General features: G+C 39.0%; 1 protein-coding gene across 1 annotated transcript in view; it reads left to right on the forward strand.

Moving 5' to 3' along the window:
- Nucleotides 1-848: 848 nt before the first annotated feature.
- Nucleotides 849-19,302, forward strand: part of GAS2L3 (growth arrest specific 2 like 3) — a 29,299-nt gene continuing 10,845 nt past the window's right edge. The window contains exons 1-4 of the mRNA XM_084879278.1: nt 849-949; nt 10,179-10,226; nt 15,993-16,161; nt 17,269-17,384. Coding sequence (XP_084735404.1) covers nt 10,209-10,226; nt 15,993-16,161; nt 17,269-17,384 — 303 coding nt within the window. The 5' untranslated portion in view covers nt 849-949; nt 10,179-10,208. The remainder of the gene's footprint in view (nt 950-10,178; nt 10,227-15,992; nt 16,162-17,268; nt 17,385-19,302) is intronic.

Consider the following 19,302-nt stretch of genomic DNA (forward strand, 5'->3'; position numbering starts at 1 on the left):
ACTTCCTCATTGTTTTTGACAAGTAATGTGTGCAAGAGACCATCATTCCAGGTCAATCCCCACACTTTGCACACGGGGAAACGGAGTCCAGAGAGGTGACATGACTTGGACAAAATTGATCTAACAAGCAGAGAACTGCCAGGACTCCAGGTTTTTGTCCATTGCTTTTTTCTTTTGTCTTTTTTGGCAATTAACAAGCCACATTTATAGTTATGAGAGACCTATCTGTTGTCCCATTAAGTCCAATCTTGCTTCAAGTCATCCCTCCGAGCTAGGAAGCACATCTCCTTGGGTTGAGTTTAACTTTTCTCTCTGGCTCTTGTGTTTTCTGGAGGAAGTTGCCAACATCCCCTTTTTGATTTGGGCTGTGGCCTGGAGGGACAGGGTTCCTTCCCTTCATCTGTCTTCCCTTCCCTTTGGGGCCTCTCTCTGCAAAGTTTCTACTGGGACTCCCATTCCTGCTCCGTGACAGCTCCTCTCCGGAAGCCAAGGCGCAGCCAGGTCCGGAGCTGATCTGAGGGTGGGAGGGGCTCTTCACTGATCGGGAGGAAACTCTGGGCGACATTCCAGGATGGGAGGCTGATCCAATGCTCCAGCCTACGGGGGCGGTTAGGAGGGGTTGCAGCTGTCGCCGAGGGGCCAGAAGGGGGGCGCTTGTGCTGCCAACCAAACCGGTCTTCCGGGCGAAGAGAGGCGTGGACGCCGAGGTCTCCAGCCTCCCAGCGGGCGCCCCCCGCGCACTCAGAGGCGCGCGCCAGTCTCGTGCTCCCGGGGCTCCGGGGGCGGGGCCTCAAGCCACGCCCACATCCCGCCCTCTGATTGGTCCCTTCGAAACAGGCGGCGGCGGCGGCGGCGGCGGCGGCGGTTTGGCGAGGGGCGTGCCGGCGCCGCACAGATTGAGCCGCGATGTCGCCCCGCAGCCTGCAGTGACCCTCCTGCGGCCGCGCTGGTGAGTCTTTATTTCCCGGTTCGCCTTCTCTTTTCCGCCCGAACTTGGACTCGCCCCCCTGGGGGCTGCCGGGCCTCGGACTACGGGCTCGAGGGATCATCCCTCATTACTCGCGCCCCCCCACCCCACCCCCGTGCGCTCAGCCTAGTCCCAGCGGCGGGTGGGATGAGACCCTGACCTGGGAACCCAAGGCGCCCTGCGATTGGCCGGCTGCGGGAGTCGCGTGCTCTGATTGGTTCCTGGCGCCGTCAAGGTGACGTGAACCCCGCCTTTACCTGCCTTCTTTGGTGCGGCGCGAGGGTCCACAGGTGTGCTTGTGGGAGGGAGAGGTATCAGCAGCTACCACTTTAAAAAAAAATTTTTTTTTTTTTTATTGATTTCAGAGAGGAAGGGAGAGGGAGAAGAGATAGAAACATTAATGATGAGAAAGAACCACCGGTCGGCTGCCTCCTGTGCGCCCCACTCTGGGGATGGAGCCGGCCACCTGGGCTGGTGCCCCGACCGGAATCCAACCTTGACCTTCTGGTTCGTAGGTCGAAGCTCAGCCACGGAGCCACGCCGGCAGGGAGAGCCACTAACTACCACGTTTGCTTTAGAATCCAAACAGGGATCAGAATCTTGGAGCTACTAGCTTAGGGCTTCCACGGGGGCACCCTCATTCCCCAGCGCTTAGCACACTTAGCGTCACCTGATTCCTCCACATGACGCCCTGGGAGAACGGATGAAGTCACAGGCTTTGCAAAGAGAACCATACAGTCATTTCCTCTTCACTCTCTTCCCTATTTGCCCTCTGCAGTCCATACAAGGCCCTCGAGGACCTCTCAGATGGAAGGGAGATACCACTGGAAACTGCGTGGGAAGCTTACCTACCCACATCCCTCTTTTTGCAGGGCTGCGTGGGTGGCTGGGTGGGTGGGTGGGGATGCCTGTAGACCGCCTTGGAAATGGGAGGAAAGTTTTGGAGGATGAACTACTAATCTTTTCATACCAAGGGATTGAATGATACGGATTTAGAGTGCTCCCCTGTTATGTGTGGTGGAGAAGTAGATTGGAATCCTTACTGAGGGAAGAGATGCTTTTTTTTTTTTGTAGGCCCAGGCTAAGTCAGCTTGGGTTTTGCTTGTTTGTGTGGAGAGTGCTAATAACTACTGTCCAGAGATAAGCAGTTTTTTGAACTGTTATCTGATCATTTCTCTTGGTACTTAAATAATTAGCAATTGGAATTCTTGCCAGCTCTCTATTCTCTCTGGGAGGAGGTTGGAATTGATTTGAATGAAAAAGTAGAAACTCTGGTGGATGATCTTCTGGAGTAGATGCTGATACATGTCTGTCTGACTCATTTGCTTAAAAAACTCATTAAAATCCAATGTGCAGTCCTGGCCGGGAGGCTCAGTTGGTTGGAGCATCAGTCAGGCACACCAAAGGGTTGTACCTGATTCCTGTCGGGGCACATACCTAGGTGTTGGGTTCTATTCCCCAAAACCCCTTGATGTTTCTCTCCCTCCCTCCTTCTATCCTTATCTCCCCTCCCCCCCCCCCCCCACACACACACATATCCTCCACTGGGGATGAAAAAACCCCCACAGTGTGCAATGAGTAGTAGATATCTCTGCCCCTGGCTGGTTTTGCTCAGTGGTTAGAGCGTGGGCCTGTGGACCATAAGGTCCCGGGTTCAATTCAGGTCAAGGGCATGTACCTTGATTGTAGGCTCCTTTCCAGGGCCCCATGTGGGAGGCAACCAATCTATGTGTTTCTCTCACATCGATATTTCTCTCTGTCTTCCCTTCTTTCTTATACTCTCCCTAAAAGTTAATGGGAAAATATCCTCGGTTGAGGATTAACATCATCATCATCATCATCATCATCATCATCATAATAATAGTGTCTCTGCTGTTTTGAGATTGAAAGTAATACTGTTTCTTTTTAGTTTAGCAGAGTTGTATGAGGATTCTGAAATCAGATTTTACTATGTGTCGGAATTTAGGCAAGTTATTGAATCTTTCTAAGCCTACATTTCCTGCTCTGTAAAAGACTGTTAATAATAGATCCTACCTTATTGATGCAAGGGCTGTTCTGAGGATTACATGAAATAACCTCTATAACTAGTTCAGTACAAGGCCTGACACACAGGTATCATTATTTCTGTGCTGTTTGATTTGTATTACACTTTTTAAGTTATCCCCAAAGGGCGGAGAGGAGCAGAGGGGAAGGCAGTGAAGAGATATGGTAGTTATCATTCACTGATTAGCACATGCAAGACACTCAAATAGTATGTGGAACATACGAAACATTCTTGATCATCAAATCCATTATTACCTGGAACGTTCCAAGTACGATTATATTATTGTTAAACCTCATGGTAATCCTGCACTGTAGTTGGTGTTCTCATTTGTTATCAGCTAGGAAACTGAAGCTCAGAGAAGGGACATAACCCACTAAATAAGGTCCATCAGAATTCAGTCCAGAATGCCTCACTCCAAACATCTGGCTTCTTTTTTGTGTCATTACTGCCCTTGCATTTATATTCCCAGCATTAGGCAAACTTCTCTACACAGAGTTGTTTGTGGGTTCATTTCTGCTGTATGGATTTATTTTGATACTTCATTAATTAAAAAAATAATAAGAAATAACTTGTGATGGTAAATCAAAGTGTGTGGTAAGACAATAATGTCATCAATATACATGCTATTACTAAAAAACTAAATGAGTCCCTGGATGTTTGAAGAATTTGTCAGTTCAGAAATAATGTTTCTTAATTTATATTTTTGCAAAAAAAAAAAAAAAAAGAAAATATATTAGCTATGGTGAAGGGCTCACTTTATATAGTTTTAAACATAATGACTTTTGTTTTCTATTGTTAAATGACTTGTTAACATTTTAGATTCATTCAAAAAATTGGCTGGTGAAAAAATTGTTTATGTTAAAAAGCTTTTCTTGCCAAAACCGGTTTGGCTCAGTGGTAGAGCGTCGGTCTGTGGACTGAAGGGTCCCAGGTTCCATTCCGGTCAAGGGCATGTATGTTGGTTGTGGGCACTTCCCCGGTAGGGGGTGTGCAGGAGGCAGTTGGTCGATGTTTCTCTCTCATCGACGTTTCTAGCTCTCTATCTCTCTCCCTTCCTCTCTGTAAAAAAAATCAATAAAATATATTTTAAAAAATAAAATAAAATAAAAAAATAAAGAATTTTTCTTTTTACTAGTACAGTGGTCGGCAAACTGGGGCTCGAGAGCCACATGTGGCTCTTTGGCCCCTTGAGTGTGGCTCTTCCACAAAATACCATGGCCTGGGCGAGTCTATTTTGAAGAAGTGGCGTTAGAAGAAGTTTAAGTTTAAAAAATTTGGCTCTCAAAAGCAATTTCAATCGTTGTGCTGTTGATATTTGGCTCTGTTGACTAATGAGTTTGCCGACCACTGTACTAGTACACACACGCACACACATACACACACAATTTAGAAAACATTGTGACCTCAATAATATAATTATATATACTTTTGGTTGCATAAGATATAATAAATATCTTTCCAGATTAGTAGATGAAGCTGTATCTTATAGTCTTTCAAGTGGCTAATTACTGTATGAATGTCCCATAAAATATTTGATCAGTTTCCTGCTAATGGACACTTAATATTGTTTTTCCATGTCTTAATATTAGTGTCTGTGTGTGTACATTTTTCATAAAGTCTTTTAGTCTGTCATATACTATTATATATAAAGGCAAACTGATTTTAAGTTCTTTAAAAATTTTTTGCATCCCACAAAATTTTATGACAAATTAATAATTCTGTCTAATATAAAATTAAGTTATTCAGGTTGAATCTTTGCCAAACATTAAAAGGAAAATTTCAAATAAAAAAAAAACAAAGACTCCTAACAAATGAACAGTTTATATATTTTGCAAGTAATGTGTGATGTTTTATTAAACTGTAAGAATCTTATTCTTTCTGTTCAAAGTCTTTATTTGGCTTTGGAAGCTGTTTTTCTCTTAAATGAATACACCACATATTTATGTCATTGTTTTATATTCCTTTTAGTAATAAATACAACATTTATTAGGAGTAATTTCAGCACTGATTTCTACATAGAAATAGAAGAAATGGAGACTGTTACTACCTCCAGGACCTTATTTTAAAAAGTATAGGGTACAGTAAAATGGAAGCATATATCACTATATAACCTAAATTGAGGAGCGGATTCAGGGACACTTTTAGAGGAATTGAACCTGAAGGATAGGTAGTAGAGAGTCTGGAAGAAGGGAGTGTTCCATGTAGATGGATCAGCTTGTGCTGAAAGGTCTAAAAGAAGTTCATATGGTGGGAGTGTAAGGGTGAAGAGATGAGTTTGGAAGGGAGTCCTGGAAGGCTTTATTTGCTTTGTTAATGAGTTTGGACTTGATCCTAAAGGCAGGGAAGAGCCATCGGGGGTTTTAAGCAGGAGAGTAAGTAACATGTCCTCAGCTGGGTGTTTGTGAAAGTCATTCTGCCTCATGATGGTCAGTCCGTGTCGTAGTGACTGGTTGACTCGTCATTCTGGTCATTCTGCCTTTTGGTCGCTGGGCTTTTATATATACAGAGAGTTTGGGAAAACAAAAATCTGAAATGAGCTGAAAAGGAGGTGTCATTCAGGCTGTCTTGTTTCTGGAGGCTCCAGTGAGGAGTCCATTCTTGCCTCTCTCCAGGTTCTAGAGAAAGGCAAGAATGCACCTGCATTCCTTGGCTCCTCCCCATCTCCCAAGCCACAGTTTAGCCCTCAAATTCACATCTCACTATCCTCCCAATTAGGATGTGGGCATTTAAAGCTTTTTCTTTTATTTGTAACCACTAGAGACCCAGTGCATGAAAAATCCATGCACTGGAGGGGGTGTTCCTCATCCCGGTCTTCCCCTTCTCACAGTCTGGGAGCCCTCAGAGGTGGGAAGTAACCTGGTGATCAGGGGAAGGCAATGCTCCCATCACACCTCTGCTGCTGCCACTGCTGGCAGCGCAAGCCTGAGCTGGCCCTGGTTACCTGAGCCTCAGGTGGCCCTGTGCTGCTGGGCAGCCGCCATCCGAGGCTTGTCTGTGCCTCGGGTCGGCCCTGGGCGGCTGGAGGGCTGAGGGGCCTGGGGGACTCTGGAGACAGGTGTTTGGAGTGGCTGGACCCACCTGGGGGTGGGCCTGGACATGCTGCATGCCTGCCACCCTGGCGGGGCTGTGGGGACAGGGTGCCACCATCTTGTGGCTGTGCGCACCGCCATCTTTGAGGGCGTGGCAGTCAATTAGTATATTCTCTCCTTATTGGCTGTGGATGCCACCATCTTTGTGAGGGCGTGATGGTCAGCATATTCCCTCTTTATTAGCTAGGACTGTGTTTGGCAAACTGTCTCATGAGCCACATGTGGCTCTTTGGCCCCTTGAGTGTGGCTCTTCCACAAAATACCACGGCCTGAGCGACTCTGTTTTGAAGCAGTGGCGTTAGAAGAAGTTTAAGTTTAAAAAATTTGGCTCTCAAAAGAAATTTCAGTCGTACTGTTGATATTTGGCTCTGTTGACTAATGAGTTTGCTGACCACTGTGCTAGGTTATTTATTTTGATGTTTGTAACAGAAGCTTTCCAAATTACATTTAATGATTTCTTAGCATTATTTGCCTTGTTTTCTTATCTCTTCAGTTTGATAAATTGTAAAAAATGAACTATAATCATGTCTCATCATAGTATTAATCATAACAGCTAACATTTGTTAAGTGCTAGCTTTGTGCTAGGTCCCTTATTTGTATCGTTTCATAAAATCATTGTAACAGCCACATGAGGGAGAAGGCGGTATCCCACTTTACAAATGGGAACATTGAGGCTCAGAGGAGTTAGCCGTCCCAGGGTCCTATAGCTAATATTTGCTAGAGCTGGAATTCGCACCAGATGTTTCTGCTAGTTCCTACTACCACAAGGGGCCTTTATGGTGAGTACGCATAAAAATATATGAAAAATGTTTGGTATGGATATAACATTTCTATTTTCTCTGTTAGGCAGTTAGGAAATAATTAAGTGAAATATTTAAAGCCCAGAAAGTTGTTCTCTTTTGTTTCCTGAATTCACCAGGGAGGAGGATATCTTCAACTATTTTCTCTGAATGAAGTGTTAAGAAATGACATTATAATATATGTCTTTCTAAATGACATTTAGAAAGACATATATTATAACACCTATGTCCTCACCACTTATCCTGACACAGAATCTCACCAGGACTGTTGAGAGGCCTCTGTGCATTCCTCCCCGAGCTCATCTTCCTCCTCTCCTCAGTAGCACCCTCTACCCCTGCGTTGGCACTCATATCCTTGCAGCGTGTGTATCTTGGCAGTGACCTGGTGGCTGAGTGCTGAATGTACCATTAAGTGTGTTGCAGTGGTTGCCCATGTTCCTATTTTTCTGAAGAAACCTTACCACGTTTTTTTCCATTTTTTTTTTCTAAACTGACCTCCCATTTGTACCAGCACTGAGTCATGCCATCTTGTGCTCTCCCCACCGTATCTTAAAATGTGAGAGAGGAATGAAAATGTACTCAATTTCAGATCCTACAGCTGTGGGACAAAGGATCGGTTCAACGGTTTGGCATTTTCTTCCACCATGATCTGGAGTCAGATTGGTGTAAAGAGCCAACCATAAATAATCCTGAGGGCCTCATGACCGAAGCTTTTAAAGATGAGTGGGAGAGGCCCAAATCCAATTAGGTTTCAGGTGGATGAGCACATTCTGTGTCCCTAACATTTCCCTCAGGTTTCCAAATCACGTGTAGTAGTCTTTGCTCATGTTGTCTACGGAAGCTCTTGTCTTGTGAGAGATTCCCAGCAGGTCAGAGTGTAGTTTGTACTTGGTCATGGTCATGTGAGAGGTCTTTTCCCCCAGAGACTTCCTCAAGCTGGCAAAGACTTGAATGAGGCTTCCGGAAAAGGACAGAGACAAAATCAGGAACAAAATAAAGCCAATAAGTTGCTAGTTAATATGTAGCTTCAAAAACAAAATGTTTCTATTTCAGAATGATTGGTTTATGGGGAAAAGTAGAGACCAAGACTTTCAGGGAAGAGAGGAAAACAGGTAATAAAACCAGTGAGAAGTAATGAAGAATTGATAGTGGTGCAGATTGAGGACTGGGACTAACAATGGAAAAGATGCTACTCTTGGGATTAAATGCCTGAGACACATGATAGTTTATAAAGAGAACAGTGAGTGATTAGAAAATCTCAATAACTAGCTACTCTTAATATCTGGGACATGATGATTACTCATTAATTGATGATTCACTGATACAATCTCACCGCTTTATAAAAGTTTTCATATATTTGTATACATGATACTTTTTCATATACGAAGGTGTATTATAACTTACCTGAGTACTTAGCTGAGTATTTTATTAAAGAATTTGTTTTTAAAGGTAACCCAGATGGTTCTCTTACTGTCATCATTAAAAAGTAGTTTTTCCATTGCACAAGAAGTGTAATTCAAAAAACTATCTGCTAAAGTTCAAGTGACTGGAGGTTATGCACAAATTCTTCATTTCTTTCATAAAACCAATTTTGCTGCATTTTCTATAAAAATGCAACGACCAAACATTCTTGTGATAGCTTCTTTGTGAAAGCATCGCTGTCCTGATTTGCACACGCCTGGCCATTTAGGCCTTCTTTTGTTTTGGGTTGGCAGTTCCAACTGTTGGAGTTCTTGTCTGATTGTGTGGGACTCCTTATTTAATGGGGGCAGCCTCTCTGCTGCATGTTTAAAAAATGGTCTCGGAAGCGTCGCACTGTGGATCTTTGTTGGGGACAAAGGATTATTTATGCTAAAGGAAAATGTATCCCCCACCGACTTGGCTCGTGGGAAGCATAACAAGCTCATTAGTAATGCCCAGTTGTACTTTGCCCTTTTGCTGTGGCAGAGAGAGGAAAAATGACATCAAAAAGGACATTCTGCTATCCTTTGCCTTCCCGCAAAGAAAATATGATGTAATATTACACTTGTCAGTTAGGTTTAGCTCAAGTTCAACTTCAGCACCAGAAGAAATGTTCCTGAAAGGAGGAAGGCAGGATAGGAGGTATGTCTGGTGTAACTTGGAGGAGAAAATAACTTTTCCTTGGGAGTTGCTAGCATTATAGCCTTATAAACTAGATTATTTTTTTTTTTCTTAAACTCTCTTAATGGTGGTTTACAATAAAAAAATAACTAAGATATTATGCTCTAAGCAGTGATTGCTAGGTTTTACATAGTCTTATTATTCTGAGTGTTTATAAGCTTCATTTTTTCCCTCTCTCTGATAATGCAATAGAGAATTTTATTCACCTAACATAATTAAAGTTGTGGTTTTCCTTCTTGTAGATTTCAAGAAGAGTTCTTGGGAGCTAAATTGTGCTGTTCCTTTTTGTTGTTGTTGTTATCTTTAGCACCTTGTAGAGGGAATAACTTATGAAAAATTATTCTAGAAAGCCATTGAGTATTGTCTCATAGTTAAAATTGATTAAAATGGATGTTTGTGTCTATTACCTTTTCCTCTGGCAAAAGAAGCTCATGGTTAAGCTTGTGAATTTATACAAAGTCCAGGTGAACTTTTATGACCTCCATGTAAAGGTCAGATGGGAGATACTTAACTTTTAGTGTCAGTTGCTGTGATATATGTATTTATATTATGTTCAAAGGGGAGAATTCTGGAAGACTTACTAAGTGTTACTGCTAATTTTATTTTGCTAGCCAGATGCTTCAAGAATTACTTTGAACCCGGATGTTTTAAGAATGGCTTGCTTGCAATCAGATAGTTAGAGCTCCCATTATACAACCTCTTCTTCTTCTTTTTCTCCTCCTCCTCCTCCTCCTCCTCCTCCTCCTCTTTCTTCTTCTTCTTTTTGTAGATCACTAAATTTAAAAAGGGAGGAGAAGAGGGCGTGCACTAGGACTCTGAGCCACATCACTCCTATTCCCTGTCTTGCATCCTTTCTCTATTTTAGGAAAAATAAAAGGAATCACTTTGGTGCTAGTATCAGAAATTACAATAGATATTAAAACGTGCTTCAGGTTTTCCTATTTCAAATGAAGAGTACTTTTATGAAGTAAGAAGCTAGGAATGATTATTGATCTTATAGTCAAATGATTCCAATTAGAAGAAAAAAGTTTTAGATTTTCAATCAAATATAGTAAAACAGAATCCTTTAATTAGAAGTTTTGGGGGAGTAGGAAAGCTGCCATTGTCTGCATATTAATGTTTTGTTCTGTTTTCAGAAAAGCAATTTGATTTGAGTATTACTGACCATGCAGCCTGCAATTCAGGTAAGTGTTTTGGGGAAAATATTTTTATGAGATTAATATAATAAAATTATTATAATTAATAAAATACTAAAATTATCAAAATGTTTTTATATTGCTAGTTTTTTAAGCATCAACTTTTAATAACAAAAATACTATATTTTCACTTTCTATTTCTGAAAGAATTGTAATTCTAGGCTTATATTAAATATTTATAAGAATAAAAAATACCTTAGGGTTGGTGGGCCCATCTTATTTATACTGTCCGGGGAAAAGAAGTCCAATATGTTGTAGTGTTCCTTTCATTATAGTGTAGTATATTAATATATTTGTATTTAAAAAGCTTTCAGTAACTATAAATATAAAGTTTTTATTTTAGATAATTGTACATGTGCCTCATAATGCCTATAAATAACTAATTATTAAAATTTAAAGAGTGGGTTTTTTTTTTTTGTTATGGTTTCTCTGTTTTTTGTTTTTTTTTTGCTGGGGAGTGGGGGTGTCAGGGAGCAAGATGAGGATAATGAGATAAACCAGAATGATCTTACATTTGAATGATTTCCAGGCTTGCTATATTATTCTGATATCCTCTTAAGTTTTTTTTCTTTTGCTATAAATAGAACATGATTGACTAGTCACTTAAAGACAAAAATCACATTGAACATCTATCTAGAAAGATGCAAGCAGCTAATAATAAAATTGCTTGGAAAGTGAAAGCTTTAGTCTGTCAGATTTCATTTCTGATCGTAGTTCTGCATCCTTGTGAGATTTTAGAAGTTATTTTATTTTACTTCTCCCAATGCCTGCTTCCATGCCTCACGTGAGGGTCACTGCACTTATTTTGTAGGTTAGCTGTGAGGAATCAGAGACATAACATGCACAAAGTGCCTACTAGAATGTGTATTGCCTAATAAGCACTTAGAAGTTTGATTGTATCATTTGTCCAACAAAATTACCAAGATGTAAAACTGGAGATTATACCTGTGTCATGCATGTCTTTCTTTTTATGTTTTCTTTTTTTATTTTATTAAGAAAGGAGGCTTATCTAGCTAACAGTGGGTGATAGCCAGAGAGGAGAATTTATCGAGTGGTTAAGTACAATTCTGAATGTGACCTGCTGGTGCCCCCTCCTATGCTATGCAGCTTATCCTTCTACCCCCCTAATAAAGAGTTCCATCATCCTGCTTTCCTCATGGGACTTAGAAATCCAGGGCAGTCTCCTAGCAGGTCTTAGTCTTCCCAAATCCATACTGAGTATGCTCAGAACTTTATTACTCAAAACCGTTTATTATCTGACTATTCTTTGGGTTCTCTTTTTATCCAAGTCTCAGAAATGTCAAAAGGTTCATGTTGATTTTATTTTCTTTCTTTCTTTTTTTCTTCTTCTTTTTTTTTTTTTATTGAATTATTATCTGTGTACATATTTTAACATTGCCCGCCCCCATACATACCCTCCCTCCCCAGGGTTTTGTGTCCATTGGTTGTACTTATATGCATGTATACAAGTCCTTCGGTTGATCTCTTATCTCCCCCAGATCTCCCTACTTTCCCCGCTGTAATTTTACAGTCTGCTTGTTACTTTACTGTCTTTATATCTATCTTTTGGTTTGTCAGTTTATAATGTTCTTTATTATCCATAAATGAGTGAGGCCATGTGGTATTTCTCTTTCATTGACTGGCTTATTTCACTCAGCATGATGTTCTCTAGTTCTATCCAGGTTGCTGCAAATGATGAGAATTCCTTCTTTTTTATGGCAGCATAGTATTCCATTGTGTAGATGTATCATAGTTTTTGGATCCAATCATCTGCTGACAGGCACCTAGGATGTTTCCAGATTCTAGCTATTGTACATTGTGCTGCTATTAACATAGGGGTGCATATATCCTTTCTGATTGGTGTTTCTAGTTTCTTGGGATATATTCCTAGGAGTGGGATTACTGGGTCAAATGTGAGTTCCATTTTCAGTTTTTTGAGGAAACTCCACACTGTTCTCCACAGTGGTTGCACCAGTCTGCATTTCCACCAGCAGTGCACGAGGGTTCCTTTTTCTCCGCAACCTCGCCAACACTTGTCGTTTGTTGATTTGTTGATGTTGGCCATTCTGACAGGTGTGAGATGGTACCGCATTGTTGTTTTGATTTGCATCTCTCGGATAATTAGTGACTTTGAGCATGTTTTCATGTGCCTTTTGGCCTTCCTTCTGTCTTCTTTTGAAAATATTCTATTTAGGTCCATTGCCCATTTTTTAATTGGATCATTCATCTTCCTTTTATTTAGTTGTATAAGCTGTTTGTAGATGTTGGAGATTAAACCTTTATCAGTGGTAACATTTGCAAATATGTTCTCCCACACAGTGGGCTTTCTTGTTGTTTTGTTGATGGTTTATTTTGATGTAGTCCCATTTGTTTATTTTCTCTTTAGCTTCCATTGCCCTAGGGGCAGTATCTGTGAAGAAGTTCTTTTGGCATATGTCTGAGATTTTGTTGCCTGTGGATGCTTCTAGTATTTTTATGGTTTCCCGTCTGATGTTTAAGTCCTGTATCCATTTTGAGTTTATTTTTGTGTATGGTGTAAGTTGGTGATCTAGTTTCATTCTTTTGCATGTGTCTGTCCAATTTTCCCAACACCATTTATTGAAGAGACTGTCTTGACTCCATTGTATATTCGTGCCTCCTTTGTCAAATATTAATTGAGCATAGTGATTTGGGTTGATATCTTGGTTCTCGATTCGATTCCATTGATCTATATGTTTGTTTTTGTGCCAGTACCAGGCTGTTTTGAAAACAGTGGCTTTGTAATACAGTTTGAAGTCTGGTATTGAGATCCCTCCTACTTTACTCTTCTTTCTCAGGATTGCTGTGGCTATTCGGGGTCTTTTATTGTTCCAAATGAACTTTTGGAGAGTTCTTTCTAGGTCAGTGAAATATGCCGTTGGTATTTTAATGGGGAGTGCATTGAACCTATAGATTGCTTTAGGAAGTATGGACATTTTGATGATGTTGATTCTACCAATCCATGAACATGGTATGTTCTTCCATCTGTTTACATCTTCCTCTATCTCTTTTTTCAGTGTCGTGTATAGTTTTCCGTGTATAGGTCCTTTACTTCCTTAGTTAAGTTTATTCCTAGGTATCTTAATTTTTTTGGTGCGATGGTAAATGGAATTGCTTTTTTAGTCTCTGTTTCTATAAATTCGCTGTTGGTGTATAGAAATGCCATAGATTTCTTGGCGTTAATTTTGTATCCTGCTACATTGCCAAATTCATTTATTAAGCCAATTAGTTTTTTAATGGAGTCTTTTGGGTTTTTTATATACAATATCATGTCGTCTGCAAATAAGGATAACTTTACTTCTTCTTTTCCAATTTGGATGCCTTTTATTTCCTCCTCTTGTCGAATTGCAATGGCTAGTACTTCCAGTACTATGTCAAAGAGGAGTGGCGATAGTGGGCATCCCTGTCTTGTTCCTGTTCTAAGAGGGAATGGTTTTAGTTTTTGCCCATTGAGTATGATGTTGGCTGTGGGTTTATCATATATAGCTTTTATTATGTTGAGGTATGATCCTTGTACTCCCACCTTGTTGAGAGTTTTTATCAGGAAAGGGTGTTGGATTTTATCAAATGCTTTTTCTGCATCAATTGATATGACTATATGATTTTTATCTTTCAACTTGTTTATGTGATGTATCACGTTTATTGATTTGCGGATATTATACCAGCCTTGCATTCCCGGAATAAATCCTACTTGGTCATGGTGTATGATCTTTGTGATGCTCTGCTGGAGCCGATTTGCTAGAATTTTGTTGAGGATTTTGGCATCTATGTTCATGAGGGATATTGGCCTGTAATTCTCTTTCATTGAGTTGTCTTTATCTGGTTTTGGTATTAGGGTGATGCTGGCTTCATAGAAGGAGTTTGGAAGTGTTTCTTCCTCTTGAATTTTTTGGAATAGTCTGAGGAGGATAGGTTTTAGTTCTTCCTTGAATGTTTGGTAAAACTCTCCTGTGAAGCCATCTGGCCCTGGGCTTTTGTTTGCTGGAAGCTTTTTGATGACTGTTTCAATTTCTTCCCAAGTCACTGCTCTATTGAGATTTTTAGATTCTTCCTGATTGAGTTTTGGAAGGTTGTATTTTGCTAGGAATATGTCAATTTTCTCCAGGTTGTTCAGTTTGTTGGAATAGAGTTGTTCGTAGTTATTTTTTTATTATTTTTTATTTCTTATAGTGTGCTTTTTTAAAATCATTGCCACATTGACCATGCTCTTCTCATTTCTACACTAATGGCCATTAATATTCTCTTAACTTTGTGAATATATTCATAGTTTTGTCTTACAGTTCCATAAAACCTACTCTAATCTAGATTCCACAGATCCATCTATATTGAATCTTCTCTGAGCAATTCTTAACATCTCTCATGGAAATTTTTGCTTCTCTACTTTAGTAAATGTGAGAACTTCCCAGGATATTAACCTCTTTCTCTGCTAACTATATTAGTTATCTAGTTATTAATAAGTACTTTACAGAGAGGAGTTATCAGTAAATGGCTATTATCAATTGGTTCTTATTAATTTAATACATTATGATCTTACTTGCCTTTTTTTTTGGTCTTTCATTTTGACTATTATATAAAAGTACAATCTAACAACCAATGAACAATAGTTCCTGATCATTTTTGGTTCATAGTCCTCTGTGAGAATCTGAGAAAAGATATGAACTTTCTGAGAAAAAGGGCTATTTGTACAAAGGCAGAAAATTTTGCTTAAATGTAAGCAAGTTTACGTACCTATTCAGGTTCATCTATAGACTGCCTATGGATTAAGAATCTGCAATATGACAGCTTTCTGCAATTTGAGAACAACCTTTGTACATGAAGTTTTTATTATTAACATCTAACTTTTAAAAAATACGTTTTTATTGATCTTTAGAGAAAGTGATAAGGGGGAGAGAGAGAAACATCAATTGGCTGCCTCTTGCATGCCCTCTACCGGGATTAAGCCCGAAACCCGGGCATGTGCCATTGCTGGGAATCAATCTGGCAACCACCTGGTGCACAGGACCAAAAATAAAAATAAAATTAATTATTTTCTCTAAATAATATTGTATTAAGGTTTTGTAAAATTTCAAAAATTTGCAAGTGCTGGTTTGATAGTATGTTTCTTGTCCATTTTTATCCTAAACTAGGAATTGGCCAGGTAGTAAGTATTTTTGGCTTTGAGAGTCAACAGGCAACACTGAGGCAATTATGTAGGTATTTATATAACAAGCCATCTTTAAATGTAAAAACCATTCTTAGTTATGGGCCATGCAAAATCAGATGACAGACCAGATTATTTAGAATATTTTTTAAAGATAATACTCTTATTATGATTTAAAGTTTAAAATGCCATTTATGTATTCATTCAATTTACCCATTCAACAAATATTGCTAGGACCAATGCTAGATGTTACAAGGATGTATCTTATACGGCAGTGTTCATTAACCCATTTTACAGCCAAGATGCTGAGACTGGTCAAGTAACTTATAAAACTTACTTATCTAACAAGAGAAGTAATAATATAATTTGCTGATTTTTATTCTCTTGGCTTGATAGTAGAATCCGTTCATTAATTAGGGGGTTCACTTACATTTACCACAATAGAGGATATTGACAATGCCTCAAGTATCTCGACTTATAGTTTGCTTCTAGTGTATATATTTTTGCATATATTGTATTATGTGTGGTCTGTAATTCACGTATAAATATAGATGTGACTTAACAAGGTCACATTCATTTGGTTGGCTTTTCTCTAGGTGTGGTTTGGAGAAGACCTGCCCCTAAGCCCACGGAGCCCTCTGACCCCCAGGCACGGGCCAGGCTTGGCTGATGTTTGTCAGTATGATGAGTGGATAGCCGTGAGGCACAAAGCCACCCTGTTGCCCATGCAAGAAGACCTGTCAATCTGGTTATCTGGCTTATTAGGTAAGGCTTGAGAAGACATTCAAAATTGTATCCTTGTATTTAGTAAACACTTATTGAGAACCTTATTCTTTGTTAAGGAGTGCTTGTTCTAGAGGCTGGGGATACTCCTGTGAATGAAATCTCACAAAGCTTATGTTCTAGTTGGGAGGATACTCTATTTCCCCCTGACCCTTAGGGCTTGAATAGGAAGGAAGTTTGAGGCTTAACAGAAGAGGTCAGTAAGCTTTGAATAATGAACATTTTCACTGTTAATATTAAAAAATCTTTTTTAAGTATGTAGGTATAATTTTGAGATCTATATTTTACTGATTCTCATCCCATCCCCCACCTCCTACCCCTTAGTCCTGTATAAGGCATGGGATTCTGAATGGCATTCATACTGCAGTTAAAATGATTACTTATTGCAGCTAGGAGGAAGTGTCAGGTTGGAGACTGTCTGGTATCATATTGCTTTACTCAGTTAAACAAGATGATAAGTGCCCTGAATTTTCTCTGCAGAAAAATTCTCCTCTTAATACAGAATTTCATGTACCATTGCAAGGTCCTTCCCAAGATAATTAAAACACAGCAAACACTCCAGATATCTAGTATCAGTTTGATTTAGAAAAAAACTTCTTTAAAAAGTTTATTGTGTAATAAAGCTACCAAAGAAGGTATTTTAGAGGTGAAAAGTTACTATTCCCTGAGTCTTTGCTAGGTCTTTAATTTTTAATTTGCAACAAATTCCATCTTAGTTATAGAAAATTTTTCTTGGTAAGCAGTAGTAATGTGCAGGGAATCAAAACTTAACCTTAATAGTGGGTATTGAAACATACAGCACTTGGGTCTTTTAAAAATGAAATAATAGAAAATAAAATAATTAAAAATAAAATGAAATAAAAGACATGACAAATAATCTTTTCCTGTACTACATCACAGACATTTTTGTTTCAGTGCCATTTTTTATTTTGACATTCTCTGCTGTACCTTCGAAGAGTGAATGATTTTAGTCTGATCTAACATTTGTCTAGTATTTCAGCCATAATTTAGTTACATTTAATTAAATTTTAACTATATTCTTTGTATTTACTGTTTCTAAAAGAATCTTAACGTTGGCTATGTTCTTAGGTATTGAAGTTAAGGCAGAAAGATTACTGGAAGAGCTTGATAATGGAGTGCTGTTGTGCCAACTGATTGATGTTCTTCAGAACATGGTGAAAGCCTGCAGCTCTGAAGAACCAGGGGTAAGGAGATGTCGGACAGCAGTGGTCTTATGCCTTGGAACATACTCATTTGTTTATGTACATTTCTAATGATCTCTACAAGGTTGTACACTTCTATCCCAACTATCTGTAAGACCTTGGATAATTTAATCTTTTTCAGAATCTAGAAAAATACTCTTACTTGTAAAGTGGAGGTATTAACATTTACCTCTACTTGTAGAATTTATTTGCAGGGATATGGCACTTAGTTTAGTGCCTAGTGCATAGTAAATATCCAGTGGCTAGCTCTTCTTGAGAACAATAATATAAGATTGTTGTGAGAATTAAATGAGAAAAGAGCTTGTGGTGATTTCTGTACACAGGAGCTGTCATCATCATTATCATCTTTATATTCTTCATATATTGCCTTGGTGAGTAATCATTTTTTAGCCAGTTTTTCTCTGTTGACCCTCAAGTTACGATTTGAAGAGATAAGGTTTTCTCTCTTTTCATCAAGCATGACATTTTCACGGGGGTGGAAGGGGGGGTCTGGACACTCACACAGTGTTGGTGAAGTATAAAGTGGTGTCATTTTGGGGGGGACAGTGGATGATGTATATCACATTGAAAATAGAGCCCATCCTAAAAAAAGGCGAAGGGATTAAGAAGTACAAATTGGTAGTTACAAAAGAGTCACGGGGAATAAAGTACAGCATGAGGGATATAGTTAATAATGTTATAATAACTATGTATGGTGTCAGTACTGAAAATTTAGGGGGAATACTTTGTTAAGTATATGATTGTCTAACCACAACGCTCTACACCAGAAACTAATATAAAATAATATTGAATGTAAAATGTGAGTGAAAAAAAATAAAGTACGTCCTGTGATACATAATTCTACTATCAGGAATTCTATGGGAAAAAATCACAAATTCACAAAACTGCAAAAAAATTAGGAACAACCTAAATGCTCATCAGTAGAGAAGTTGTTAAAAATTAATTATGTTACATAAATACACTTGATTATTATCCATTCATTCATGAGAAATCTCTTTTAATCTGTTCTTTTCCCCCCCTAAAAGATGCCTACAACCTGTTGTTAAATGTGCCTGAGCAATACACACAATCAGATTGCAGAGTAGTGTGTTTCTGTAGCATTCTGTAGGTACAGATATCTACCAAGTGCATACTTGTGCCCGGGGATGTCTTGCTAAAATGTGGGTGAGAGGATTTCAGTTGAGACTAACCATCTTTGTTTTCAGCTGTATCATTTGATTTTATTTCTTTATGTTTTTGGCGATGAGCATATATTCTGTATGCATTAGAGAAACTGACAAGACTTTTAATTCTGGAAAATAATAGCAACAGGAAGGGTATATAAGGAACTGGTAATAGTGGTTATCTTTAGAGAGAGAGAGAGGAACTGAGGGGTAGGGTAGGAGAGAGACTTACGTTGTGTCTGCTATGACTAATGCATTTTTAAAAATCATATGCATGAACTACTTATTCAAGTAAGAATTTAAACTGAAATAAAACTAACAGTCTCTGAACCTCAGTAGGATTATCTAAATACTTTTGGTTCAGATATTCAAATAATTAGACTTCTGTAAAACTTAGATCATCAATTTCCAAAGAACTTGAATTAAGAATGAGCTACTACTTCCTTATTTGATAGTCTCCTCAGGAAACTCAGAATTATATTTATGAATCTGCAAATAGGGAAGGAAGCAAACATGAGGGTGTCTATTAATCTTTAACAGGGCAGTAATTCTGTGTTTGTATTGAACTATGTATGCAGAGATACTATGGAGATATACTTTGGAATTATTAGTGTCATTTTTAAAGGTTAATGTCATGTCAAAAAGAAAGAGGTTAGAAATGCTTCGATCCTACTGCAAATTTTAACCAGATTGTTTCTGAACTATACTAAAGGAGAATAAGATAAAATAATTTTGAA

This window comes from Pipistrellus hanaki (assembly GCF_964339955.1).
Source record: "Pipistrellus hanaki genome assembly, chromosome: 3".
NCBI lineage: Eukaryota > Metazoa > Chordata > Mammalia > Chiroptera > Vespertilionidae > Pipistrellus > Pipistrellus hanaki.